The sequence below is a fragment of the Mobula birostris genome, chromosome 1, assembly GCF_030028105.1.
Source record: "Mobula birostris isolate sMobBir1 chromosome 1, sMobBir1.hap1, whole genome shotgun sequence".
Lineage (NCBI taxonomy): Eukaryota > Metazoa > Chordata > Chondrichthyes > Myliobatiformes > Myliobatidae > Mobula > Mobula birostris.
The window spans coordinates 67,626,342-67,639,412 of record NC_092370.1 but is presented as its reverse complement, the minus strand read 5'-3'; the positions used below and the strand labels follow the sequence as shown (position 1 = coordinate 67,639,412).

At 39.3% G+C, this 13,071-nt stretch overlaps 1 protein-coding gene across 1 annotated transcript in view; it reads left to right on the top strand.

Moving 5' to 3' along the window:
• Positions 1 to 811: 811 nt before the first annotated feature.
• The window catches only part of LOC140196819 (cyclic nucleotide-gated channel beta-3-like), a 112,945-nt gene continuing 100,685 nt past the window's right edge, over positions 812 to 13,071 (top strand). Inside the window, exons 1-4 of the mRNA XM_072256649.1 lie at positions 812 to 1,356; positions 1,447 to 1,528; positions 4,347 to 4,491; positions 12,192 to 12,358. Coding sequence (XP_072112750.1) covers positions 1,165 to 1,356; positions 1,447 to 1,528; positions 4,347 to 4,491; positions 12,192 to 12,358 — 586 coding nt within the window. The 5' untranslated portion in view covers positions 812 to 1,164. The remainder of the gene's footprint in view (positions 1,357 to 1,446; positions 1,529 to 4,346; positions 4,492 to 12,191; positions 12,359 to 13,071) is intronic.

The window sequence follows — 13,071 nt, the reverse complement described above, 5'->3', positions numbered from 1 at the left end:
CTGCGTTCACCAGCAACTTTGATGTGTGTTGATTGGCAAGGTGTATGGGAGGTGAAGGGGAATGAAGTAAGAGGCTAGGAGGGGACAGATGGAAGAGATAATGGGCTGACGAAGAAGGAATCTGAGGACAGTGTCCATGGAAAAAGGGAAGGAAGAGGGGAACCAGAGGGGGGTGATGGGCAAGTGAAGAGAAGGGGCTGAGTGGGTAACCTGTATGGGGAGTGCAAAAAGAGAAGGTGGGGGGAGAAATTACTGGAAGTTGGAGAGATCTATGTTCATGCCATGAGGCTGGAGACCATCCAGGTGGAATATGAGGTTTTACTCTAACAAACCTCATCATGGCAGTGAAGGAGGACATGGACAGACATGTTAGAATGAAATGGTCAGCCACTGGAAGATCCTGCCTTTTGTGGTGGACAGAGCAAAGGTGCTCAATGAAGCAATCCCACAGACTGTGTCAGAACTCACCAATGTAGAGTAGGTAGTACTGGGAGCACCAGGTACAATAAATGACCCCAGTAGACTCACAGGTAAAATATTGCCTCACCTAGAAGGGCTGTTTGCGGCCCTAAGTAGTGGTGAGGGTGGAAGTTTAGGGGCAGAGGTAGCACTTGTTTTGCTGCAGGAGTAAATGTCAGGAAGAAGATGAGTGGCGAGGAATGAATGGACAAGAGAGTTGAGTAAATAGCAATCCATATCGAAAGTGACGTGTGGTTGGAGGCAAAGATGTGCTTAGTGGAAGGAGTTAAGTATATTTCCCAAACATAGTGGCCTACACAGGCACACATGTTCTGTGGAAGGTACATGACAACAGTTTTCACTGGAAAAGTAGAACTCCACACGATAAAGCCTAAGGAGCTGGTTGAACAAGTTTCTTAGCTCTTCACTGGAAAATCAGGACTAGAATTTATGGAAACTGCCAGTTATAAATTCCTTCCAAGTCAGTGGTGCTTCTCCTTCACTTCTTCAGGAACCTGACAGTTTTGCCTAATATATAATCATATTGTAATATTACATTGGACTTAATACCTGGTTGTGATTTGAATATTGTGTCTTCAATGGGGTGGAGATGAAATGAGGTTTGAAAAGTGGATTCTACTATAAATCACAGCTAATCTTTTACACTGGGATCCTCGCCTGTAAGAATTTAATCCAGAGTAAGCCATGGTAAGACTGACAATCTCATTTGATTTCCTTACACTGACCGAGGAAAATACATTTATATTGTTGGAGCTGCAATCAAATTGCCTCAAAATGTTTCATAAACTCGGGTTTGGATTCAGAAAAGTGACACCAAAGCAACCAGAGCCAAAAAATGCTGAAACTCCAGAGGAAGACCAGCAATCAATGGAACCGGTTAGTGTACAACTATTTATTTTTATACCGAGTTCTATTATCAGTACAAGAGATCAAGCACACAGACTTTGGTTCTTTTCTTCTTCATAGGAATCTGAAACAGCTAAAAATGATTCCAGGAAGACTGAAGAAGTAATGGTAGTCAACACAGTACCAACAAACACTGAGCAAGGTCAGGACAGAACAACATCTACTTTGTATGGTTTAAAAAAAATAGAATCATCAATACCATCAGAATATTTAGCAACAATGCACAGTAAGAATGTAAAATATTTTATTTATAAAGATATTTGTGTAAACACCAATTTGGATTTAATTCACCAAATGCTAAATATAAATCTATAAGATAGAAAAATTCATAGGCTATTTAAAGATTTAATTAGAGATACAGTATAGCATGGAAACAGCCCATTCATCTCACTGAATTTGCACCAAATATCAACCACCCTTTTACGTGAATTCTTCTATTTTATTCTCCCCACATTCTCATTAGCTACCCCTGACTGTACCACCCACCTGCACAGCTGAAGTAACTTACAGTGGCCAACCCAAACCTTCCTGTCTCCGATGATTTAATGCATTCAATAAAAGACAATATTAAGTACATACTTTTTGATCATAGATGATCCTCAAAGTTAAATAGCATCAGTGTTCCAAACTAGATCATGAATATTCCCTTCTTTCTCACTTAACATAGCATGGATGTGAGTTAAGTATGTAAAGGAGACCTGATCCCTTACACCACCATACTAGGTAATTTTTGACTTCACAGAAGTCATTCAATCATTCAATTAAGACTGTATAGTGGTTGATCTGGGTACCTGCAAACACTTGCCTCTGTTTTATATATGCTAGCTGATGGCATCCAAGCCATAATACTAAGGAATCTGTATCAGACTCAAACTCAAGGCACCATTATAAAAGTTGTAAATTTTAAACTTAATTATAAGTTAGTCAAAAATAATTAATTATAGTTTAATCAATCGTTAATATTTCATTTTCACCTCTCCAGCCCTTGTCCAATGATGCATTTCCCTCTTCAGTATTTGGAGGGCAACAATGTTCTACCCCTACTTCGATTTCATTTCAAAGGAGATTTAAATTTTAACATCATTGCTGAAAGAGCTATGAGTGCATTTATACACATAAATTTATACAGAAGTTTTAATTGTGAGCTCCTTTTCCTGCTACACTTCCCCCCCCAAACAATAATATCCATATTATTTTATGGCCTAGATAGTAGAACATAGAACATAGGAAACGTACAGCACAATACAGGCCCTTCGGCCCACAGTACTGTGCCGAACATGTACTTATAATAAGGTGAAATTAATGAATCCTGAAGACACTCACTGAAGATACAAAAAATTAGATGAGTTAAGTGTTTATATTACAGAGGCTTTTTCATAAGCGAGATAGGTGAGTGCGTTGAATTTGGAAAAGAACATTAAAGGAAGGACATAGTCAAGGATGGATCACACACCTACAGTAGAATGGCAGTTGTATTTCTAAAGAACAAAGATATGCAAATGATGACATCCATCATGCAGGACAAGAGATATAGCTGGAGCAATTTTGATCTGTGGGAAGGTCTATACTACTACTAATTAAATTATTAGCCTAAGTATTCAATTGTACCTTCAAATAACAAAGGAGATTATTATTTTCAGAAGCTCTGGAAGTATTACTGAGCAACTTCGGTCTTCAAACAGCTATGATTTATGATGTGTATATTACTGCACAACTTTAAGTGGAAAGGTTTATTTATCATTGTCCATAAATTTAACCTGAATTTTCTACCCAGTCTTTCACCAATTTTAGGAGATATAGAGTATAGAATAACACAGTACACAAACGGGCCCTTCAACCTATCTAACCTATGTTGAACCATCTAAACTCTTGACCTATGCCTGGACCATAGCGCTCCATAGCACTACCATCCACGTACCTATCAAGCCTTCTCTTAAATGTCAAAATCGAGCTTTCATGCACCACTTGCACTGGCCACACTTAGGTTGGAGGAGCAATACTTTATATTCCAGCTGTATAGCTGCCAATATGATGGCACAAACAATTACTTCCAGCAATTGCCCCACCCCTTCACCATTGCCCATTCCTGTTCCCCTCTCTCACCTTATTTCTTTACCTGCCATCACCTCCTCCCTTTTTTCCTGCCCTTTATTTCTATCACCAAACAACTTCCCAGCTCTTTACTTCACCCACTCCCCATCCACCAGGGTGAAACCACCACCTTGCAGACTCAGAGAAGCACAGCGCAGAAAAATGCCCTTTGGCCCATCTAATCATGCCAAAGCCATTTAAAATGCCTACTCCCATTGACCTGCACTGGGCCCATAGCCCTCCATATCCCTGCTATCCATGTACCTATCTAAACTTCTCTTAAACTTTGAAATCAGTATCTCCTAAAACTGTCATGGACAACTTGTGCTGGCAGCTCATTCGACCCACTCATGACCCTCTGAGTGAAGAAGTTACCCCTCATGTTCCCCTTAAGATTCTCACCCCTAACTCATGACCTCACTCTTCCTTCAGTTAGAGTTACTCACTCTTCCTTCAGTTAGTCCTGACGAAGGATCTCGGCCTGAAACGTCGACTGCACCTCTTCCTAGAGATGCTGCCTTCACCAGCAACTTTTATGTGTGTTGCTTGAATTTCCAGCATCTGCAGAATTCCTGTTGTTTTAATTTAAGGAATGTTGTATTCCTGAATGGTCATATTCTGCCAAAACCATTATCTGACAGAACTCCTCAAAAAAATTTTTTTGGCATTATAGTACTCAAAAAGTTATTGATATCTCAAAAGTGCTACATGTTTACCACAATTATAACATTCTGACCATAGTTGAAAGTATAAAATTATATGTTGCATCATAGCAAGAGAGTTGTAAAGAAATAATAATGTTTTAATATAGCTATGATTCCAAAATGTGTGAGTACATTGGCTTTACTACAAAAGAAATGTATTTACAGCAGCAGCTTCTGAGCCTTCTCTTTGGAAAAATGCAACTGAAATAATACCTTCCACTGAAGAAGCCAAGTCGCAGGAAAGAAGTGAAGCTATCCCTAAACTGTCACTTTGGGAGCGTGAATCAGAGGACAAAAAATCTGAATTTAAGTAAGTATCATTCAGTTAACATAAATTATCTATTTGATATGTATTGGCACTTGGGTTGATATTATTTATTTTTTTAAGTAAAAAATTAAGGTAATTGTTATTTAGATATTCCTCACCTTGATCACAAAAATAAAAGTAATTGTGATATAGTTGTGCAAAGAGCAACTTAATTCTCCTTTACGACTAATAAAGCAAAGGCAAGATTCTATTTCAAAAGAAATAAATAACATTTTTCTGATTTATATATTCCAGGTTTATGTTATCTGCAGTTTGCGGTGAAAGCTTGACCTAGTCCTAGCGAGTAAAATTTAAAGATTATCTGATTTGAAAAAGCCAGAAGAATTTGAATATAAATGTCGATTCTGATTTCTAGTTTAGGGGTTTCTTTGCAATGTAATATATTGTCCATTACAACACCTGTCTTTATAATCCATGTTGCAGACTGAGTTGTAGATAAAGATGTAAATTATTGCAATTAGAGAAATTCTGAATAGTTTAAGTAGATCTTTACTGACAATTCAGAATCAAAAATTCCTATGGATCACATCCTATTCCTTTTATACCAAAGAATGAAGTTAACATATTATCTTTGAGTAACTAAAAGTCAAAGATAGGATTCTGTTTTGGCTTGTTGTACTGTGCATGAATTATCTTACTAGTATAGGGTTTAAAATTTTATTCAATACTGGTTGTAATCTTAGTGTCATCTATTGAGTCTGTGCTGTCAAAATAAGTTACTATTTTACTTGGAAGGAATTAGTAACGGAATACCACTGTAAGCAACACACAATCTACTGGAAGAAATCAGTGGGAGGAGAGAAATTGCTGACATTTCTGGCCTAAACTCTGCCTCGGGATTGTGAGTGAAGCAGTGAGATGGCCAGCACAGACTGGAGAGTGGGAGTGGCAAGAAAGGACTCTAAGATGATTGGTGGACTGAGGAAGTGTGTAAGATGACAGACAGATGGTGCCAGATAAGGGAGGTGAGCAGGGGTGGAGTTGGAGAACTGTAGCAGAAGAATGATAGATGGAGGCAGACAAAGGAAGAGAGGTAAAGGTAAAAAAACAATGGATGGAGCAAGGTGTGGGAGAGTGGAGCATAAGACAAGAGACAGCTACTGGGGGCAGGGGGGTGAGGGTAGAGGAGAGATAAGCAGCTGTCTTTCCACTGGTGCAGCTTGACCTACTGAATTTTTCCGGCAGGTTCTGTGTTGCTCCAGAATCCAGCATCTGTAGTCTCATTTGCCTCCAGAATACCAATATACATTCTGGTATTAAGGTCTACAACATGTAATAACATTTTGTGGAGTTATTCTTCCAGCAGGGCAGTATTATGTACCTGGGAAGAGTTTTTAAGGAGTGTGGCTTTCTGCTAAATACAAGTTTGAGAATGTGACTATTGTTAAGCTATTTCTTGTCTAGGCTGTTGAACTGGATCTGCAGATGTCAGAGTAGAAACCTACAACTTCATTTAAGTTTAGATTCCCGAGTCCCATGTGTTACCTTATTTGGTGTTTCTTTATAGGTGCATCTGATTTCTCTTATTATTACACTTTGTTGATTAGTACAGGTTACATGGATACATTGGAGACAAAGTGGAATGTAGCTGCTGGAATCCGGAGCAAAGAAAAGCTGGAATAATTCTGTGGGCGCAAAGGGGTGGTTGATGTTTCTGATCAACACGCTGCATCAGGACTGTGCAGAGTCTCAACACAATTTGTCAGTCATCCCTTTGCCTCCACAGATGCTGCTTGATCCACTGAGTTTTCCAGGAAAATATATATTGTACACATGTAAAGTGACAGGCTTGCCTCCGTATAGATTGCCTTCTGCAAAAGTTTGAAGATTATTTCTCCTGATATTAGGGCATAAATTTTCTGAATTCAATTTCCCAGATTGTCATTGGTAAGATTTTCACTTATAAAGTCTAGACTGCTAATCCACTATATAATCAATTAGTTTCTCTGAGAATTCCATCCTTTTGCACCCTTTATAGTTTAACAGAACTCCTGCTAACTGAAAGTTTGTGTGAGTTACCCTGAGGTGCCAGGAATTACTGCAACAAGAAATCCATCCAGGAAGGGATCATTTGTAACTATTCTTGATTGGCTTCCAAAGAAGATGAAAGCTCTTTTGTTCTTTGTATGCTGGGCTCATCTACTATATCAAAGAGGTGCTGAGGAAAGGGAAAGTGGAGAACAAGTTCTGGTTCAGCATCGCAGGCACAGCCATCCCAACCATCACAGAAAAGCCAATCAAGAGCTTAGGCAAGATTTTTGACAGCTCTTTAAGGGGCACGACATCCATTCAGGCGACCTGCACCAAGTTGGATGGCTGGCTGAAATCTGTGGACAAGTCTGGCCTACCTGGGAAGTTTAAAGCCTGGGTGTATCAGCATGGCATTCTTCCCAGAATCCTGTGGTCTCTCCTCGTCTATGCAGTTCCGATCTCGACAGTCGAAACCTTAGAGAAGTGGGTTAGCAACTACCTCAGGAGATGGCTGGGGCTGCCAAAGAGGCTGAGCAGCATCGCACTCTGTGAACACCACAACAAACTGCAACTGCTCTTCAAATCCTTGGAGGAAGAATTCAAGGTGACAAGAGCCAGATAAGTGCTACAGTATAGGGACTCAAGTGATCCGAAGGTGGCTAGAGCAGGGATCCAAGTGAGGACTGGCAGGAAGTGGAGGGTAGAGGAAGCTGTTCAGGAAGCAGAGGCAAGGCTGCGTCACAGGAGGCTGGTGGGAGTCGTCACACGAGGCCAAGGTGGGCTAGGATTCTTTCCAACTCCCCAAATGGACACCAGAGGGAAGGAAAGGCGTTGTTTAGTTCAGGAGGAGGTGAGAGCAGTAATGGAGGAGATGAGAGCCTGCAAGGCGGTGGGAATGAAGCAACAGGGAGCTTGGACAAGATGGGAAAATGCGGTTGAGAAGAAAGTGACCTGGGCTGATCTTTGGAAAGCCGAACCACACCGCGTCCAATTTCTCATCCAGGCAGTGTACAATGTGCTTCCAAGCCCATCAAACCTGCACACATGGGGCAAGGCAGAGTCATCTGCGTGTCCACTGTGCTCCAAGCGAGGAACCCTGGAGCACATCCCCAGTGGCTGCGCAAGGGCACTTGGTGAGGGACGGTACCGATGAAGGCATGATCAGGTCCTGAAGACCATCGCTGAAGCCATCAGCACAGGAATAGAGTGGGCGAAGTGGTCCTGACCCTCCAAGCAGACCATTGTCTTTGTCAGTGCTGAGGAGCAGTCAATACCTGCCAAAAGAATACCTGCAGGCGTTCTGACCTCTGCAAGGGACTGGCAGCTGTTGGTGGACCTCGAACAGCAGCTGATGTTCCCCAACCATATCACAGCCACCACCCTGTGACCAGACATTGTCCTTGTGTCTGAGTCTACTAAGCAAGTGGTGCTGCTGGAGCTGACAGTCCCATGGGAAGATTGCTTGGAACAGACCTTTGAAAGGAAGCTCTCTAAGTTCGCAGGACTGGTCAGCAACTGTCAGCAGGCTGGATGGAGAGCGAGGTTTGTTGTAGGGGGTTCGCCGCCCATTCCTCAGCTAGATCCTTCAGCAATTTGGGCATCGAGGGAGAGAGGAAGAGGACAGCCATCTGCAGTACCACCGATGTGGCAGAGAGGGCTTCAAGATGGCTGTGGCTCAAAAGAGGGGAGCCATGGAGTCATGGAGTCATAAATAGCTAGCTGTCTGGACACGAGATGGGGTCTGATCAGCCCCGGCTGGGTCACCTGGAGGAGGGTGTATGAAGTTGAAAGGCCCGAAACAGCCGATGATTCCAGGAACATCACTGAAGATGTGTCCAGAGGCATCAGTAGCTGTATGTATACAGGGCATAAATTTTCTGAATTGAATTTCCCAAATGATCATTGGTAAGATTTTCACTTATAAAGTCTAGACTGCTAATCCACTATATAGTCAATTGATTTCTCTGGGAATTCCATCCTTTTGCACCCTTTATAGTTTAACAGAACTCATACTAACTGAAAGTTGGTGTGAACTACCCTGAGGTTTCAGGAATTACCGCAACAAGAAATTCATCCAGGAAGGAATCATTTGTAACTATTCCTGACTGGCTTCCAAAGAAGATGAAAGCTCCTCTGTTCTTTGTATGCTGGACTCATCTGCTATATCAAAGAGGTATAACATCACTCTGACACTTCGCATTGTTTATCAGGATATGCTCTGCTGCCAGCCCTGCAAATCAATAATTGACCCAAGACCTTTCTCTTTGGTGTAGTTGGAGTAAATTCCACCATTTTTCTGAAGATGAAGTGAAGATTTGATAGATGTGCTCAAAATCACATACTACTATTTTGATAAAGTGGATTTAGATATTTGTGACCACTGCTCCATCATGACAATCTCCAATTTGTTAAAGCTCAGACATTCACCTCTGGTCTGTCAATCACTCTTACTCATACATGCTCTGGGTCCTTGCCAAAAAACATGCTATCTGCATTCTGATGTTTTATGTTTGCACTTCTTATGAGTGCTTTTAATCATGCCGCCTTGACCCACTATAGTTTGAAAGATTCCTTCAGTCAGTATAACACCTTCCTCACCTTTCAGTCTTAAATCTCCATATCTGCTGATTCCCTTCACCATCTATCATTCATTGCAGACTTTAATTAGTCTCTTACTGGAACTTCATTCTAATAATATCCATCATCTTTGCTTCCTTTGCTCTATCAAATCCTTTATTATGGCCATACATTTAATTTCTTTCTAAGGTTATTCATTCATTTCTGAAGTACATTGGTTATTTTTGACATAAAAATAACTGATAAGCTCTTTCTGAGGCACGCATTCTATGTGCGAAGCAGAGTTTAGATAAACAGTTTGTCTGAAATTACAAATCTGAAAGAACTTTTTCTCCATTTTTAACTTAAATTAGCAAAAAGGTCACAAGACATGGTCAGGGGTCTAAGATTTTCCAATTAAAGCTCAGTGCACTATTCATCCCTAGAAAAGCCAAATTAGAGGATCAATTCTAAAATGCAAATTGTAATAGAGTGTGAAATTTTCTGAGTCCTTGTGTCACATAATGGGCTTATCATGTACTGGTCATTTTGAGTAGACTATCCTCAATTCATTGTGCAATTATTTCATTGAGTGGAAGATTACATGTATTTCATGTTAAGAGAAGTCAGCAGCTATTTGCAGCACAAGGTCTCAGAAAACCCTAATTCTAATGCATATAGACTGGAATATTTATGTTAATGCTTCATTCAATGATAGATGGCCATTGATTCCTATTATGCCAATATTTTATTTTTGCAAGTCAAATATATTTGTTATCATTAACTTTCCTGGTTTAGTTAAAATCCATCTCAGGTCTTTTATTCCTCCCTTTCTTTGCAGAACCTTCAATTACCCCTGTCTGGCATTCCCTCTCAATCATATTCATTTTCATATCTCTCCCTCTCCCTCCCTCATTTTCTATTCTCTCCATTTCCCCCTTTTTATAAACCTTTCACAGCTATCATTTTGGTTGGTTTTAATTTATTTCTAAGGTTCGGCATTCAGACTTAAATTGATGAGTTTCTGAAGCATATTAAATTACAACAAATATTCTTTAAAAAAATATAATTTTCAAGTCAGGTTCTTTAGCTATTCATGAAAATCAGATTTTCTTCTTAGTTACCAATGCTTTGAGCGAAAACTCTTTTGCTTAACTTCCTTTATCAAAAACAGTCAAGATTTTGATGAATCCTGTCAAGTATCTTCTTAATATTTTCTGCTATAAGGTGATCAACCACAGCTTCTTCGTTCTATCCACCAGACTCTGGAGTGTCACAAACAATATTGAGCTCTGTTGCCTCCGCTTACATTCTCCCAGTCATCGTCTCTATCACCAATCGCCCTCTGACCATCATATGCCACCTCCTGCCTTATTCCTCCCATCACCCCTTTATTGACTCTTTCCCCTTTACACCCTCAATCCTGATTCAGGGTCTTGAACTGTTGACTATCTGTTTGCCTCCATCAATGTTGTTTTAGTTGTTAAGTTCCTCCAGCAGCTTGGTTTTGCTTCAGATTCAAATATCTTCAGTCTTTTGTGTATCTGTAGTATTCCTTCTTTGCCCTCTGTATACCTGAACCCCTCATTGAAAAGTGGGTCCCAAATTTGAAAGTAATACTGCAGTTGAGGGCAAACACATTTTTTTAAAAAATGCCCTTCCTTCTTGTTGCCTTTAAGAATAAAACAGTGATCAAAATTGACTTTTAGCAATCTTCTCAACCAATCCTTCCTCACTGAAGGATTTATAAACGTGTACCTGAGGTGTTGGCATCTCTTCATAATACCATTTTGTTTACATCATCTCCTGTTATTGTTCATACCAAAGTGTGTCACTTTGCATTTATCTGCATTTAGATTCATTTGCAACCTTAAAAGTTGCATGTATATACAATTTTGGAATTTCATAATGTCTACATATCCAACTCCAGGTCATTAATACATACCAACAAGAGCCGTGATCCAAAAATGATCCTGGGGGATTTCATGTTATCTCCAGTCGGGTGATATAATTTTAAATGGTCAATCCAGTTGCTGGCAAATGGTTGGTGGTTCATTCCCTGTTCCCCTCCCTGAAACAAGTTTGATTCAGAGTAGAAGTACTTAGTATTTTTTAAATTTATTTCATCATATCTGCCTCAGCCCACTTATTTTCGAGATCATAATTTCCTCTGCCCTATCTTTAATTTATTTTCCACTTGAAATCTGACATAATGGAATTTGTGCCTTTATTTGTCTGTCAGGCACCCAGGGGCTTACTGTTTGAGTAGGAATAACATTTGGATTGCTTATAGTTAGAGCTTAATTTAAAAGTTAGCTGACAGTCAACAGAAGTCAGTTTGCATATAACACCTTGGGGTACTTAGATTAAAATTAATAAAATGCAATTTGTATGATTGACATATTTTTTGTGAAGAATTCAATTAATGTTTTTACAAATTATTAAAAATCCTTGCATACCCCCACATTTTTGAAGTAACAATATTAAATTAAGAAGATCCTGAATTTCTGTAGTTACCTTTTCATTGGTTAATAACCACTTGAAATTGAACCATTTAAAATGTATTGAAAACATTGTATTTATTATGGAGAATTGTACTTAAATTAAAATATATCAACATTTATTTAGAAACTTCAAACTGAACCAAAGTCATCCAAACATTTACCTTTTTTTTTAAATCAGGGTTAGTGGTGAACCTTGCAAAATTTTATTATAGCAGTTTCATACTCATGATCTGCCGTCCCTCCCTTTGATAATATAAGGCAAGTTTTAGCTGCTTCTATTGAGATAAAACCACCGCTAAAATATTTGGCAATGGAAAACTAGTTCCTGTACTTTGTTTTAGTAACATAATATTATTTGATAATTTAAAACACAGCTATTTCTTATAAAAAGTGCGACTTTACCTGCTTTACAAACTTTACAAACTGCTGATATACATTAGAAACCAAAACTAAAACATTTGAGAATTTAACAATTTGTGCACTCAATTTGACATCACTTCACCCCTTCAGTAATTGCATGTAAATTACCACAACGCTAATAATTAAATTAATTTATAGTCTATGCATTGACTCTAAAATAGTTTGCTTAAAAACTGATGAATCATTACAAAAGTTAGTTCAATGTTTAACTCCATAAATTGCATTTTGCAGCAATTCTCTCAGTAGTGAGTGTGGGCCACAAGCAACTGTACTTAACAGTGATTATGCTGATGCACAGTTGCAGAGTTTGGTGCAACGTATGCGGGAAAGGACATCACTGTACAAAGAAAAGTTGTTTGAACAGGATAGCACTTCCTCAGATGAAACTCTACCAGCCAGTAAGTTCTATTATTAGAAGCAAGATTCGGTTCCTAATGGATTTCAAAGCATGCAAATATTAATCTATTATGAAAATTAATCATGTAAAACTATTAGCAGTGTGTCCAGAGGTAATTTTTTGTATGAAATGTTTCAGCATTCAGAGATCATAATATTGTGGTCTTTGTTTTTCCCTCCTACCATTTTTGATTATAAACGTCCTAATATATGGAAGGTTTCATTAACAGTGCTACCAAGCATAGAGGAGCCATCAACTAGATGATGCACATGGATTGATGCTACCCATACATGCTCTATACTTTAGGCACTTCATGTGTCAACTAATACCATGCACAATAGGTGTAGGAATCAAATGTCATTGTACATTTGGAAGTAACACAATTGACTTTATATCATCGTAATTGCATTGACAGATATTATTTGCCTTAATTTCTTAAATACCTCCCTAAATGCCACAGTAGCGTGGATGTTAGTGTGACATTATTACAGCTCATGGCATTCTGGAGATTGGAGTTCAATTCCAGCACCATTTTGTAGGGAGTTTCTGTACGTCCTACCTGTGGAATGCGTGGGTTTTCCTAGGGTGCCCTGGTTTCCTCCTGCAGTGGAAAGGCATACCAGGTAGGTAAATTGGTCATTGTAAATTGTCCTGTGATTAGGTTAGGTTTAATTGGGTTATGGACTTGCTGGGGTGGCATGGCTCAAAAGTCCA